Consider the following 14,112-nt stretch of genomic DNA (forward strand, 5'->3'; position numbering starts at 1 on the left):
GGTCAATCCAATCCAGGCGACGCATGATCTGGCGCTTGCTGCGCTCCATGTACTGGAAAAGACGCTGAACTAACAAGTAAATCGGCTGAGGTGCGGCTGCGGTAGATGCTCCTGCAGGGGCTGATGATGAAGAGGGTCCAGCTCCCTCAACTGCTGCTCTGGCTCGAGATCGGCGGCGCGAGGCGGGCTTCTCGTGCACCCAGGATCCCCACGAAATAGTAACTGGCTCCTTCTGAGGGAGCGGTGGAGGTGGTGATACATCATTCTGGTGCCACGGAACTTCGGCTCGCTGAATCATCTGAGTGACCATGACCGGAAAAGGAAAGAGACCTCGGATGTGGGCTCTCCACATGAACCGCCTGATCAGCTGGGGGTAATAAACCTCTTTCCCCTCCATCACACAGCTGATCAAGATCAACATAGCAACTGGGATCTCTGTGAAGTGAGTCGTAGGCATGACGTAATGAGCGAAGATCTGCTGCCAAGTCTTGGCCTCTCGGCTCAGATAACTAAAGTGCATCCCCTTAGGTGCCGTATTAACGGCATCCATAACCCAAGGAGCATCCGGAGTGGCTACCACTGCTCTCAATGCCTCAAAATCAAAGGTCATGCAATGAAGGTCTATCTCGGCCTGCATGAATGCATCAGTGTCACTGGTCTTAGGCCGACAAGTAAGGGCATCCTCTATGGCCTGCTCTGTGATGGGTACCTCAATCCCCCTAACAAGTACCGAATCAAGGGTATGGCGGAAGAAATTGCAGTAGAACTCCTGCACCCAAGATCGGTTCACCCGGCTCAGTTCCCTATCCAGAAAAGCCAAACCCATCCGGTCAATACGCTGGTGGATGATGTCGGTCAAATCTGATGGAATAACCAGCTTCTTCTCAGTATTCAGATTCTTTGAATTGTAGCTTGGGAATCTGAGTTCACAGTAGAGATTGGGAAATTTGACCGTATCCTGAGCCGGTAGTAATTGGTTTGCTTTATCTATGTCATTTAGAGGGTTTTGAGCATAGGCAAGCAGTGAAGCAAAAGTGGGATTTGGTGTTTTCTTCCTCTTTTTGGAAGATGATGCTTTTCCTTTCCCTTTATCCGACATCCTGAAAAAATAGAATAGAATATGGGCAATTAAGCATTTAGCACGGAGCAAAGAAAGCATGTTCAGGATATCACTTGGCCAATAAACAATCATGATGTGAACTGAACTTGAAAGGTAAATTGGTAAACAAGTAAGCATAAGCGAACAAGTAAACCAAGAATGCAATGTCCAATAAAGTCACAGCTCTAATTCATTAAGCAATACTATCATCATACTTTTGAAAGAATGGTTAAAGAGGGTTAAATGTGAGTGGCAGTTAAATGGTTAAAGAAATTAGTAAGTTAGAAAAGTGAATTAGTGGTATGATGATATTTAGGCTCAATAAGAGAGGGGTTATGGCTAGTCATAGAAATCAAGTTCAAAATGTTTAATGCAAATCCCGGAAGTCGAAAGTAACGAGAATTAGCCCAAAATTTTAATAAAGACCAAAATGAAATTAATTTTCTTGAAAATTGGGCAGCATCTCGGCTTAAAAGTGGACATTTCCGGATAGCAAAATAGTGCAAACAGCATGATTACGATGTCAATTAATCACAGCATCAATAAGATAGCATCCAGGCAACACAGATTGCACACAGAGCAACTCAAAAGTGGCACTTATCAGACAAGCAAACAAATAGAAAATAAACACAAATGGAGCACTTATCAGGCCTAGAATCCTCTATCCAGCCCTAGCTACCTAACCGCAATTATTTCTAACTAATCCTAACATACAACATTTGAATTCAGACTAACTAACAGAAAATTACAGTAACTAACAGAAATGAACAATTAAAGAGAACAGAAATTGGAGCAGGAACCTGGGAGCGGGGAAAAACCGAGAATGGAAAGGGGAATTGGGATTGGGGCAGCAGAATCAATGAGAGGCGCCGCCGTGGACGGGGGCGGTGAAGATGGCGGCAGCTGCGGTTTTGCAAGAGAGCAGAGGGAGAGAGTGAGTGGCGGCGAGTGGATGAGAGAGAGAGAGAGGGTGAATGGGAGTGGGTGTGATGAGAGAGAGAGAGAGAGAAACCGGCAGTGTGATGGTGGTGGCCGGCGGTTGCTGTCAGCGGCGGAGGGAAGAGTGAGAGGGGAATCTGAGATGGGGGAGGTGGTGACAGGGAGAAGAAGAGGGATAAGAGGGAAGGTAGGGGTGGGTGGTGACGGCGGCACAGCCGCCGGCGGTAATGAGGATGGTTGCGGAAAGGGAGAGGAAGAAGACGGTGGAAATGGGAGGTAGAAGGAGTGCGCGACTGCGCAATGCTCATCGCGCATTAGGTTATCATCTTTTTGAATCGACGCGAGCGCCCAGCTTGCGTGTCCGCGTGCATTGATGCAACTAGGGACCTACGCGTGCGCGTACAACGCGCTTAAGCGCGGATGATCAAAATAGATAAAAACGCGTGCGCGTACCGTGCGCGCTGATGAGCGGATAATTTATACGCTTTTTGGCATTGTTTTTAGTATGTTTTTAGTATCTTTTAGTTGAGTTCTTAGTATATTTTTATTAGTTTTTAGTTAAAATTCACTTTTCTGGACTTTACTATGAGTTTGTGTGTTTTTCTGTGATTTCAGGTATTTTCTGGCTGAAATTGAGGGATCTGAGCAAAAATCTGATCCAGAGACTCAAAAGGACTGCAGATGCTGTTGGATTCTGACCTCCCTGCACTCGAAGTGGATTTTCTGGAGCTACAGAAGCCCAATTGGCGCGCTCTCAACGGCGTTGGAAAGTAGACATCCTGGGCTTTCCAGAAATATATGATAGTCCATACTTTGCCTAAGATTTGATGGCCCAAACCGGCGTTCAAAGTCACCTACAGAAATTCCAGCGTTAAACGCTGGAACTGGCACCTAAATGGGAGTTAAACGCCCAAACTGGCACCAAAGCTGGCGTTTAACTCCAAGAGGAGTCTCTACACGAAAATGCTTCATTTGCTCAGCCCAAGCACACACCAAGTGGGCCCGGAAGTGGATTTTTATGTCATTTACTCATCTTTGTACACCCTAGGCTACTAGTTTTCTATAAATAGGACCTTTTACTATTGTATTAAAGGGCTCGAATCTTTGGACATCTAGTTCTTAGATCATTGGGAGGCTGGCCATTCGGCCATGCCTAGACCTTGTTCTTATGTATTTTCAACGGTGGAGTTTCTACACACCATAGATTAAGGTGTGGAGCTCTGCTGTACCTCGAGTATTAATGCAATTACTATTGTTCTTCTATTCAATTCCACTTGTTCTTTGTCCAAGATATCACTTGTTCTTCAACTTGATGAATGTGATGATCCGTGACACTCATCATCATTCTCACTCATGAACAAGGTGACTGACAAACACTTTTGTTCTACAAGCAATCAAAGGCTATAGTGTTTATCTCTTGGATTCCTGATAACACGATGCATGGTTGATCGCCTGACAACCGAGTGCTCGCCTGACAAACGAGCCAGCCATTCCGTGAGATCAGAGTCTTCGTGGTATAGGCGAGAACTGATGGCGGCATTCAAGAGAATCCGGAAGGTCTAACCTTGTCTGTGGTATTCCGAGTAGGATTCAATGATTGAATGACTGTGACGTGCTTCAAACTCCTGAGGGCGGGGCGTTAGTGACAGACGCAAAAGAATCACTGGATTCTATTCTGGCCTGATTGAGAACCGACAGATGGATAGCCGTGCCGTGACAGGGTGCGTTGAACATTTCCAATGAGAGGATGGGAGGTAGCCACTGACAACGGTGAAACCCTTGCATAAGCTTGCCATGGAAAGGAGTAGGAAGGATTGGATGAAGACAGTAGGAAAGCAGAGAGACGGAAGGGAAGGCATCTTCATACGCTTATCTGAAGCTCTCACCAATGATATACATAAGTATCTCTATCTTTATCTTTATGCTTTATTCGTTTATCACTATACCCATTTGAGTCTGCCTGACTGAGATTTACAAGATGACCATAGCTTGCTTCATACCACCAATCTCCGTGGGATCGACCCTTACTCGCGTAAGGTTTATTGCTTGGACGACCCAGTGCACTTGCTGGTTAGTTGTGCGAAGTTGTGTTTATGCCATGGTATTGAGCACCAAGTCTTTGGAGCCATTACTGGGGATTGTTCTGTGTAAAAGTATTGATCACAATTTCGTGCACCACGCGCACGCGTGCGAGGAGTTGGGCTGGAGGCTTAAGGTTGGCCCATATTAGGCCTAACTCTCTGGTCAACGGCCTGGAGGTTGCACTACTAGACCTGCGCGTACGCGGCATGTGCGCGTCCGCGTATATTTGGCAGTTTACCATAGGGCGCGCAAGCGCGATGCGTGCGCTCGCGTCCTTTTCTTCTCTTGGCACATGGACGCGCATGCACGTAGTGCGCGCTAGCGTGGAATGAGTTAGGCTTGAGGCACAACGCTGGCCTAGGAGAGGCCCAACTCTCTGGAAGGTGTATGGTGGTGCATCCGCTCATGGACGCGTGCGCGTACAGCGTGCGCGCGCGTCCACCCCCCCCCCCCCCCCCCCTTTTTTTTTGAACAGGAAAATGCCTAAAAGCTCTAAATTGCCCAAAAGATTCCCCATGGTGCCTACAACTTATTTAGTCAAAAACCACACACAATGTTGGTTTTGAGATTTATTCCATTTCTACTAAGCACAACATACATGTTAATATGCTAGCAATTAATGTACACAAACAAACTAATTATGAAATGAAGACCTACCTACAATGGTAACTCAAATCACTTATTAAACAGAATTGAAGGAGAGTGGAAAGAGTGTACCATGGTGGGGTGTCTCCCACCTAGCACTTTTAGTTTAAGTCCTTAAGTTGGACATTTTGATGGAGTCCTTGCTAGGGTGGCTTATGCTTGAACTCTTCTTCGAATCCCCACCAGTGTTTGCACTTCCAATAGCCTCCGGGATCCCAATTTAAACGTACGAGGCCTTCAAGGGGGCCTAAGCAAGTAACAAGGCCCCTAAGTTGATAGTGGTCTATGTATGTTCCGGGGTCCCTTACTTTATTTGTCAACCCCCTTTTCTTCTTGATCTTCATGCTTCCAATAGGGTGACAAACTTATTGAATTCTCTTTGTAACTTATACTCATCATCCTAGTTCCATTGAATTTGGCTTCACTCCACTTTTGAAACTCTAAGTTTGATCTTCCATCCTTTATGCACCTTGATTTAAATTGTCCACCAACATCTAATCCGTTCTTACTCTCTAGCCCACAAAGAGTTCTAAGTTGACCATCCATTTCTAACAACGCATATTGATATGGGCCAAGAAAATTAAAGGATGAGATGATTACCCACTCAATTTGTAATTGGGATGGCGACTTAGCAAGGAAGATATCCAATGGTCTTGACATTGTAGGTTCCACTTCCTTTGGCTCCTCCATGATGATTTCCATCTTTTGATAACTTTCTTTAAATTCTTCTTGTTTGCTAACTTCCTCCAAACCTTTATCATTGATCAAGTCATGTGTTGGAGGTTGCACACCCTCCTCAACATTGGTTTCACATTCGATGGGAGAAGCTTCAACAAGATCACCATTGTCACTTGATGTAGAGTTATTTTCGTTGATGGAACTTCCTTCTTGTTCAACCTCCTCTAGGTCTTCTTCCACTTCTTTATCTTCAACAATCTTCATTTCCTCTGCTTGTTGTAACACACACCCCATTTCCTTGTGCTCAACTTGAGACTCTAAAGTCTCCCTCATCCCACCCTCTTTGGTTACTTTTTCACAATCATCCGTGAACTCATTTTGCTTGTGATATGAATCCCAAGAATCCATCTTTTGACGGATGGTTGCTTGAAGCCGATCCATTTCTTCCTTGAGAGGATCCTTTGACTCTTGTTCCTCTTCACTAACATATGTAGGATCATATGGCTCTTGGATTGATGGACATGGATTTCTTTCCGTGGAGGTTTGTGGTGGAAAGGAGAAATCATGATATGGTTGGAAAGGAGGTTCATCAAAGCTTGGCGGTGGGAGGGCATCTTGGTTGTTGGTAGAAGGTGGGATTATACGGGACATAAATTCTTGGAGAGTAGAGGTGAAACAAGTGAGTGCGGTTTGGAGCTCTTCTTGCTCTTGAAGAATGATACCAAGTGTATCATCCATGGGAACTTGGTTTGGAGGGTGAAGACGTTGGAGTGGTGGTGATCCAAGGGTTGCTTGTTCATAATCGTCACAAGGGTATGCATAGGGGGGATATAGATTTGGATCATATGTAGGCAATTGGTGGAAATAAGATGTGGGTTGAGAATATGGTGCATAGAATGATGGTGGTTGAGTGGTATAACCATGATAAGAATCATCATATCCATAGGAATGATATGCATTATAGGAAGGATTACCATCATAGTAACTTGAAGGGGAAGGTTGCCATGATGATTGCTCATATGGATATGGCTCCCTTCCTAAGAATTCATCTCTCCCATAATGTGAGCCATCATTCAAGTTTTCATCGCCTACAACATAGTCATAGTTATATCCAAAACCACAAGGATGAGAATTCATAGTGGCAAATAGGAACAAAACTAATAGAGATCTAAAACTAATGAAAACTAACAAACAAACAAAAGATAAGCATATTCACAATATTTACATTAACCAAAAACATGGCACTCATGTGCATTCCCCGGCAACGGCGCCATTTTGATAAATGAATTTTTGCCGGTATAGAAATTATCAAGTAATCAATCGTAGTATAGTCTAAACCGACGCAAAATCCATCATCAAACAATTCTACAATCTATAACCGAGAGTATTAGTCCCGAGTCGTTCTTCCCTAGGAATGCTACAAGGATGCATGCTATTGGTTGAGTGATCTTTCGTGGCTTGAAGAGTGTGGTATAAAAGTGCTAATAAAAGAAAACAACAATCAATCAATATCAAAAGCCTTGGCCAAGGTTGAACTTTGAAAGTTCCATCACTATAGCTTCCTTCAATTGTGATAACAAAAGAGTGTTGCTTCACTTAGTTAACCCCTAATCATAGAGGGAAGTCAAGTGAAAGTAATTAACTCAAGTCACAAGTCCTAGTCTTACCCTAGGGAAGTCTAGCTTTGGTGCACTCTAAGTCAATTAGCAATTCTCAATTCTTAATCAACAATTGACATCCATTATTCAAGTGTCTCCAATGACTCAACCATTAGGCCAAGTGAGGGGATGCTACTCCATATCTAAAGTTGGCATTTTCTCAAACATGTGGAGAGCAAGAATGAAAGACATAGTAAAATTGAGAAAAGGTTTAGAATCAAAGTAATTCAACACAAGAGATTAACAACAATCAACAATGAACAACAATGGAAATGAGATCTTCAATAAATTAATAGAATCCAAAACAACAAAGTTAAAACTAAGGTCTATGAGAATTGAACAATTACAAACACTAATTGAGATTAGAGAAGAGGATCTACAACATGAACAAAGTAAATTGAGTGTTGTAATAGATCTCACCAAGGAATGGTTGAGAAGTGAGAAAATGAAGATGAATCCTAGAGAGAGGTTGGAGTCTCTCTCTCTCTCTACAAATGTAACTAACTAAAAATATCTACAAAAGATGTAAAAATGAGTCTATGGATGTGAATGTGTGTTAATCCCCTTCAATCCTTGGTTCTTATATGCAATTTGGCGCCAAAGTTGGTTGCTAAGACCCTCCAAAATCGCCCAGCACGTGTTACAATAACAAAATCACGTGCGGACTACGACGCGTGCGCACACGGTACGCGTGTGCGTCCCTGGCTTATTCCACAATGTGCGCGCGAGCGCCTTGTGCGCGTGCGCATGCTTGGCCGAGATCAATTCTTTGGCTTTTTGTGCTTCTCTCCACTTGCATGCTTCCTTCCTTGCTCCTTTGATCCATGCCTAACCTATTTCAACCTGAGATTACTAGCAAACATATCAAGGCATCTTATGGAATCAATGATGAATTAGAATTCATCAAAATAAGGCTTAGAAAGCATGTTTTTACACTTAAGCACAAATACGGGAGAGATTACAAAATCTGCCAATTCATAGGTTAAATGCGAGAAAAGGTTATCAAAATACTCTAAATTCAATACAAGATAAACCCTAAAAATGGGGTTTATCACTTAGTTTTCAAATCTGAGACCTAATTCGATTTTGACGTGGGCACAATTGGAAAATGCTTTTCATGCTCAATTTTATAGGGCCGAGTTGAATGTCTCATTGACATATTTGCTTACAATAAACGAGACAATGGAAAATCAATAGATGACTCGATTCAAAAATGCTCGCAATCGATGTTATGTGTCAATCCCTGAAAGCGAGATAGTCAAAATAGCCATCAAAGGTCTTGGCTTTTGTATGCATCAAAAATTACTCATTGTGCATATTCCTAATTTAGCCCATTTGGCTGAGAGAGTTCAACAATTTGATAAAATAAAAGAAGAAAAGAAGAAAGAAAGAAAAATTGTTGAATATGATTTTGTCGAGAACAATATTTGATGATGATAAGTATTTTTGCTTATACATATTGGAGCCCGTTGGAAGGAGTTGCGTACTCTATTAAAGTATGTATGTCTATAAAAAAAATTCTAGAGAAGCGGTTCTTGACAGTTGTTAAATATAATTGTGGAAAAAAAATTCTCTATTCAATCTTGAAACGATGAAGTTGGAAAAGAAATTTTTATGGGTCATGATCATGATATTTTTGAATCATTAGATGTGACATCCTCTCTGACCACAATAATTCGAGAAAGAAAAAAGAGGTTATCATGATTTTAAAAATATGTTGTCATAAAAATTCAATGAGTTATCAAAAATGAGTACAGATGTAAATATTCAATAAAATATCGAAGGTCCAATAGTTCGATAAAACAGCCACTTTGCCTCAGGATGTCGAAAACAAATACTTGGGGACATTTCTTATATCGAAGATAATTTTTCTTCGATAAATTGAAAAAAGAAAGCATCGTTGAAATATGGGATTTCTTTATCCATTTTATTATCCTTGACTCTTCAAGGATGACACAATGCATCACTAATATTTTGTCATGTACTACGTGAAAATATTTATAAAAATTTGTACAATATATAAAGTTGATCAAATAATTATTTGGGGTCAGTTTCGATTTGGTCAAGTCATCGAAGACCAATTTCGACAAAAAAGAGTAAACTAGACACATAGAGACTGAATTTCTTCAGAATCAACATGATAATTATTCACCTTCGTTTCGTTGATCCCATGCTATTGGGGTTGGATGGATCAAGAATTGGCAAGAGTTTGGTGAATGAGAAAATAAGACAATACCAACCGCAACAGGCTCGATGTAGTTATTTTGATCGAGGTTGTGGAAGAGATACCATTTTTCGAGATCGAATTGGTGATAACCAACGCGGTCGACAATTGCGTCGAGTTAATAGTGGGTGTTCCTTCTACCTCAACCCCACAAGGGACAAAATATTTTCCTTTAAATCGAATTGTCCTTCGAGCCATGATTCTGAAAACCGGACCGGACCAGCCGTTTCGATCGGATTAACCGGAAATTGGTCATTTGGCCGGTCCGGTTGATGCTGAAAACCGATACCTGCAAAAAACTGGAGGAAAAACCGGTTGAACCGGCGATTAACCGGCGAACCGTATGAACCGACCGGGTTTTTTGGCATCCTGGTTCGCTACTATATATATTAAAAAAAATCCAAACGAATCCAGATAGCCCCCTCTTCTCAGTTGTCTCACAATTCACAAACAAACTTAGGAAACCCTAGCAAAGCTGCAGCCACCTTCAAGTTCCAGAACGCGTGCCGGCCCCCGCCATTCTCGCCGTCGACAGTGACAGCCCTCTGGAAGGTCTGCTCGGCCCTCTCAAATGTCAAGCCAGTCGTCGTCGTCGGCCCTGAGTTGCTGATTTTTCTGTTTCGTTAAGTTTGGTTCGTTTATGGCTCTCATCGGTGCGCCTCAACTCAGTCGTGGACTTTTCTCATCGCCGTCGCTCACGCACGTTCGCTTCTCGTCGGCATTTTTCTGCTTCGTTTCTGTTCTCTCTATCTTTTTCGTAGCTTAGTCACTGTCATCGTTGGTAAGCCTCCATCCCTCTACTGCTTTTTCAGTTTCATTATTTGGGGTTAATTACTATTTTTCTAGATTTAATTATGTTTTGTTGATTTTTTTATGGGTTAATTAGTTGTTTTCTGAGTTAATTGTCTTCATTGTTCATTCTTGTTAACAGGGATGGATTGTTGTTGTTTTGTTCTGGCTTCTGGGTTAATTATTATTAATTATTGGTAATTTTCTGATTTAATTTACTCATTGTTGGCTTGTTTCCGAGTAAAATTAGTTAAACTTAAAAACTTTTGTTATGTTAATTCTGATTTCTGAGTTTTGTTAAGTTTTGTTATATTGATTCTGATTTTTGTTGCTGATTTTTTTTCTAATTCTTCTAATTCTGAGTTGTTGATGGTACTTTGCTGGGGATGAATGTGTCAATACACAATTGAGATACTTATGCTCTTCAATTGGATCTAGCTCTGATTTGATACAGGAAGAAGAGTTTTCAGTTGAAATCTCAGACGAGAAAACTGATAAGCTTGCTCGCTATGCCAATGTTGCGAAATACATAGCCTCAGCCATAGCCTGCAGACTAGAAAATTGTTGAAAAGCCCTGAAACTTCACTCTATTATTCTTTTGGAGATGTGGAATTCTATGTTATATGAACCTGTGTGTAAGTTTGCTTAGTAGCATAGCATATAGGACTTAATGTTAGTTTCCTTAACATTGTGCTTTATATGGGAATGTCTTAATTGGGTTGAAGAATACCAAATAATTGATCTTAGCTAATATTGAACACTTGTATTAGTTTACTTGGTGCTGATTATGATCTTTGTTTTTTTTTTTTTTTGGTTTTTGGATTCTTTGGCTTTGAATGGCTTTGGATGCTAAGAAGTTTTTGGATTCTAATAAATATACTAATTCTGATTTTTGAGTTGTTGGTTCCTGATTTTTTCTAATTCTTCTAATTCTGAGTTGTTGGTGGTACTTTGCTGGGAATGAATGTGTCAATATGCAATTGAGATATTTGTGAATTTATCTCTGATTTGATATTGAAAGAAGAGTTATCAATGGATGATATTTGCTTGTGTGGTTTGTTTGTTACAGAAAGTACAAAAGGCTCTTTTGCAATTTGATGTTCACTCAAAATCTGCTTTTTAGTTTTTATTTTTTATTTTGAATGTTATATAGAATATTTTGGATTTTGGATTCTGTAATTCTGGATTTTTGAATGTTATATTCAATTTTGTAATATGGATTATCTTTATGATGGAAACAATGGAATACTTAATGATGATTATGATTACTAATGAGTAGTGTCTTTATTTAGTTGAAAATTTGTTTAATTTTTGAATGCTATATTCAATTTTTGATTATATATTGAATTTTTTTATAATTTTACTGTATATTTAATTAAACCGGTTCGACCACGGTTGAACCATTGAACCATTAAACCAGTCACTTGACCGGTTTAATGACCGGTCCGGTTCTCGCAACCTTTCTTCTAGCAGATAGTGAAACAATTCTAAAAAAAAGTCCATTCTGATTGAAAGAAAAGGCGAAGCAGTTGAAACTCCCTTCCAAAAAATGGATTCAACTATATCGATGAGAAATATTTTGAGGAAGAAGATGAAGAAGTGACTGGTACCATCGTCCAAAATATTGAATAATAGTAAGTATTTATATTTTCTTCCTTCTAGTTGAAAAAATAATTACTTAAGGGACATTTATTATATCAAAAATAATATTTTCTATAAAGATGTTATCAAATTCTTTGACAAGCCAATGTTCGACAAGTTATACTTCGAATTATTGCCAAGTGCCAAAATATTTCAATCAACTTTCAAATACATGTTAGAATTGACTTTGGATTGGAGCCAATTACGTACTCCTTTAGGTACTCTCTATAAATCGATTGATACAAATACGAAAGTCGAAGTGGCAGACTCGACTGAGGTCAACTGTGTCGAAAAAGAGGTCAGCAATGCAATTTGTTAGTCGGAAGAAATAATAAGTTGTGAACTTTGAAGTGGAGAATAACTACATTGGATTTATCGAGGATGGTCAATCGATGAAGGAGAGAATGTTGATCGACTAGGACTCATCGAGAGAGAGTGAAGCAGTCGAAGGAAGTTAATAGGTAAAGATAGTTGGTGGCAGTTACAGACAGCACTCAAAGAGCGGGAACGGTTACTCATGGATTAATGTACGTGGAAGTTACATTTTAATCGGATTGGTTGAAGAGTCTTATAAATAGGAGAAGACTCAAAGGAACAAGGGTTAGAATCTTTTTGGAGAAAACACTCACACTCTCTCACATCTCCAATGACTTTCTGAGTCAGTCAAGAGTCTTTTTCTTTGAAGATTTCCTTCCATGTCTTTACTTTTCATTTAAATTCCCTACAACTTTCTTTCCATGCAATTTATCTTCTTTGCAATGTCATTTCGATTCCTTTAAATTCAGCAACTTTTATCCTTTCCAACCTTTACCTTTTAATTTGCCCTTTTACTTTTCCAAACACTTTTCCTTTCTGTAATTTAATTTCTCGTTTATTCAAATCTTTTATGTTTTATTGTTCATTTCAAATTTTTGCAAAGCTTAGTTCATTCTCCTCCGTCATTGTCAAAGGCATGGATTTTGATGCAAATAAAACTGGTACTCACAAAAAGGAGTAGGTTTCGCTCCCAGACCATTAGATATAGAACCATCATCGATTTGCTAAAAATTGACAAAACACTTTCAAACAATGATCGAAATCATTTATACATTTAAAAATTGAAATCAATTTGATAGCAAGGTTATAGAAGTAAATTGATGCACCTAGAACGCATCACAAATATCTTTATAGCCATCCAATCTTTTATAGTATTAATCGATAAGCACAAGATAAATATATTCAAGCATGGGTGAATCTAGTATTAATGACAAATTAAAAACTTTGTGGAATATATATGAAAACTTAAATTGCAAAAATATAAACCTGCGAACAAAGACAATGAACTTCTATTTTTTGTAGGCTTACAAGCGAACTTCAAGCGTTTAAACCATGTACTAAATATTTTCTATAACATTTGTATGAAATAAACGAAAGTTTAAATGCGAGTAGTTTTGTATTAGAACTTTTTCAAGAGCTTGAACAAGTTTCCAAGCACTTATAAGGATCCAGCTTTTAACACCACTTTAAAAATGTAAATAGCAAAAAATGAAAGAATTTAAGGGTTAAGAAGATGTGCAAGCAAAATATATTCTGATTCGGTATAACCTTTTCACCTACATTTAGTCCTCCCCACCAAGATGCAGAGATTTTCACTGTATCACCAAGTTTATAGATCACTTGATAGACCGCCATAAGATAGAATACTTGATGAACACCTCACATTATATGATCACCACTTCGATTAAGCCACTCCACTTAGAGTCTCCTTCTCAAAGAACTCGAAGTAATACCAACTTCAAGTGTTTTTTCTTGGGTGCTTAATAATCTTAGGTATCCTTATCAAATAGCGTTAGCAAGTCTCACCACTTAGAGAAAGCATTATTTAAGTCTCTCAACAATCAAGAAGAGCTACAAAATTCTTTTTTTACATATGTGATAATAAACTTCAAAAATAATGAGCTCTCTCAAAAGAGTATATAGATACAAATAAAACACTATGAGTAATCTTAAGCTATCTCTCAAATATTGATGAAAATCTTTTTGAAAATTTATGAAATTTGACCACAAGAAAGCTTATAGCATAAGAGAATATTGTGTATTGAAAAAAAAAAGACCAAAACCTCTATTTATAGGCCTCCATGTACCTATATATGTTCGGAGTAAGTGGAAAGAGCAAATGATTCAAAAACATATACTCTTAGTAGGGTCTTCTGTCTCAATAACGTATAGAATCGATCCTGAATGCTAGAGATCAATCCTCTAGTTCAAATTTGCGTAAAATATAGCACTACAGCACGTGAGAATTGATTTTCTAAAATAACATATGGATCGATTCTCTAGTGTTAAATTTCAGCAAATTGAATTTCAAGTTATGGTGC

The 14,112-nt window shown here is 39.4% G+C and overlaps 1 protein-coding gene across 1 annotated transcript; it reads left to right on the forward strand.

The window, feature by feature from the left end:
- Positions 1 to 1,922: 1,922 nt before the first annotated feature.
- Positions 1,923 to 2,318, forward strand: LOC130965778 (uncharacterized). Its single transcript, XM_057890541.1, has one exon. The coding sequence runs from the start codon at positions 1,923 to 1,925 to the stop codon at positions 2,316 to 2,318; it is 396 nt and encodes a 131-aa protein (XP_057746524.1).
- Positions 2,319 to 14,112: the final 11,794 nt, after the last annotated feature.

This window comes from Arachis stenosperma, chromosome 3, assembly GCF_014773155.1.
Source record: "Arachis stenosperma cultivar V10309 chromosome 3, arast.V10309.gnm1.PFL2, whole genome shotgun sequence".
Classification (NCBI taxonomy): domain Eukaryota; kingdom Viridiplantae; phylum Streptophyta; class Magnoliopsida; order Fabales; family Fabaceae; genus Arachis; species Arachis stenosperma.

Excerpts from the sequence above, each read along its gene's own strand:
- LOC130965778 (XM_057890541.1), top strand. The coding sequence starts at position 1,923 with ATGGAAAGGGGAATTGGGATTGGGGCAGCAGAATCAATGAGAGGCGCC.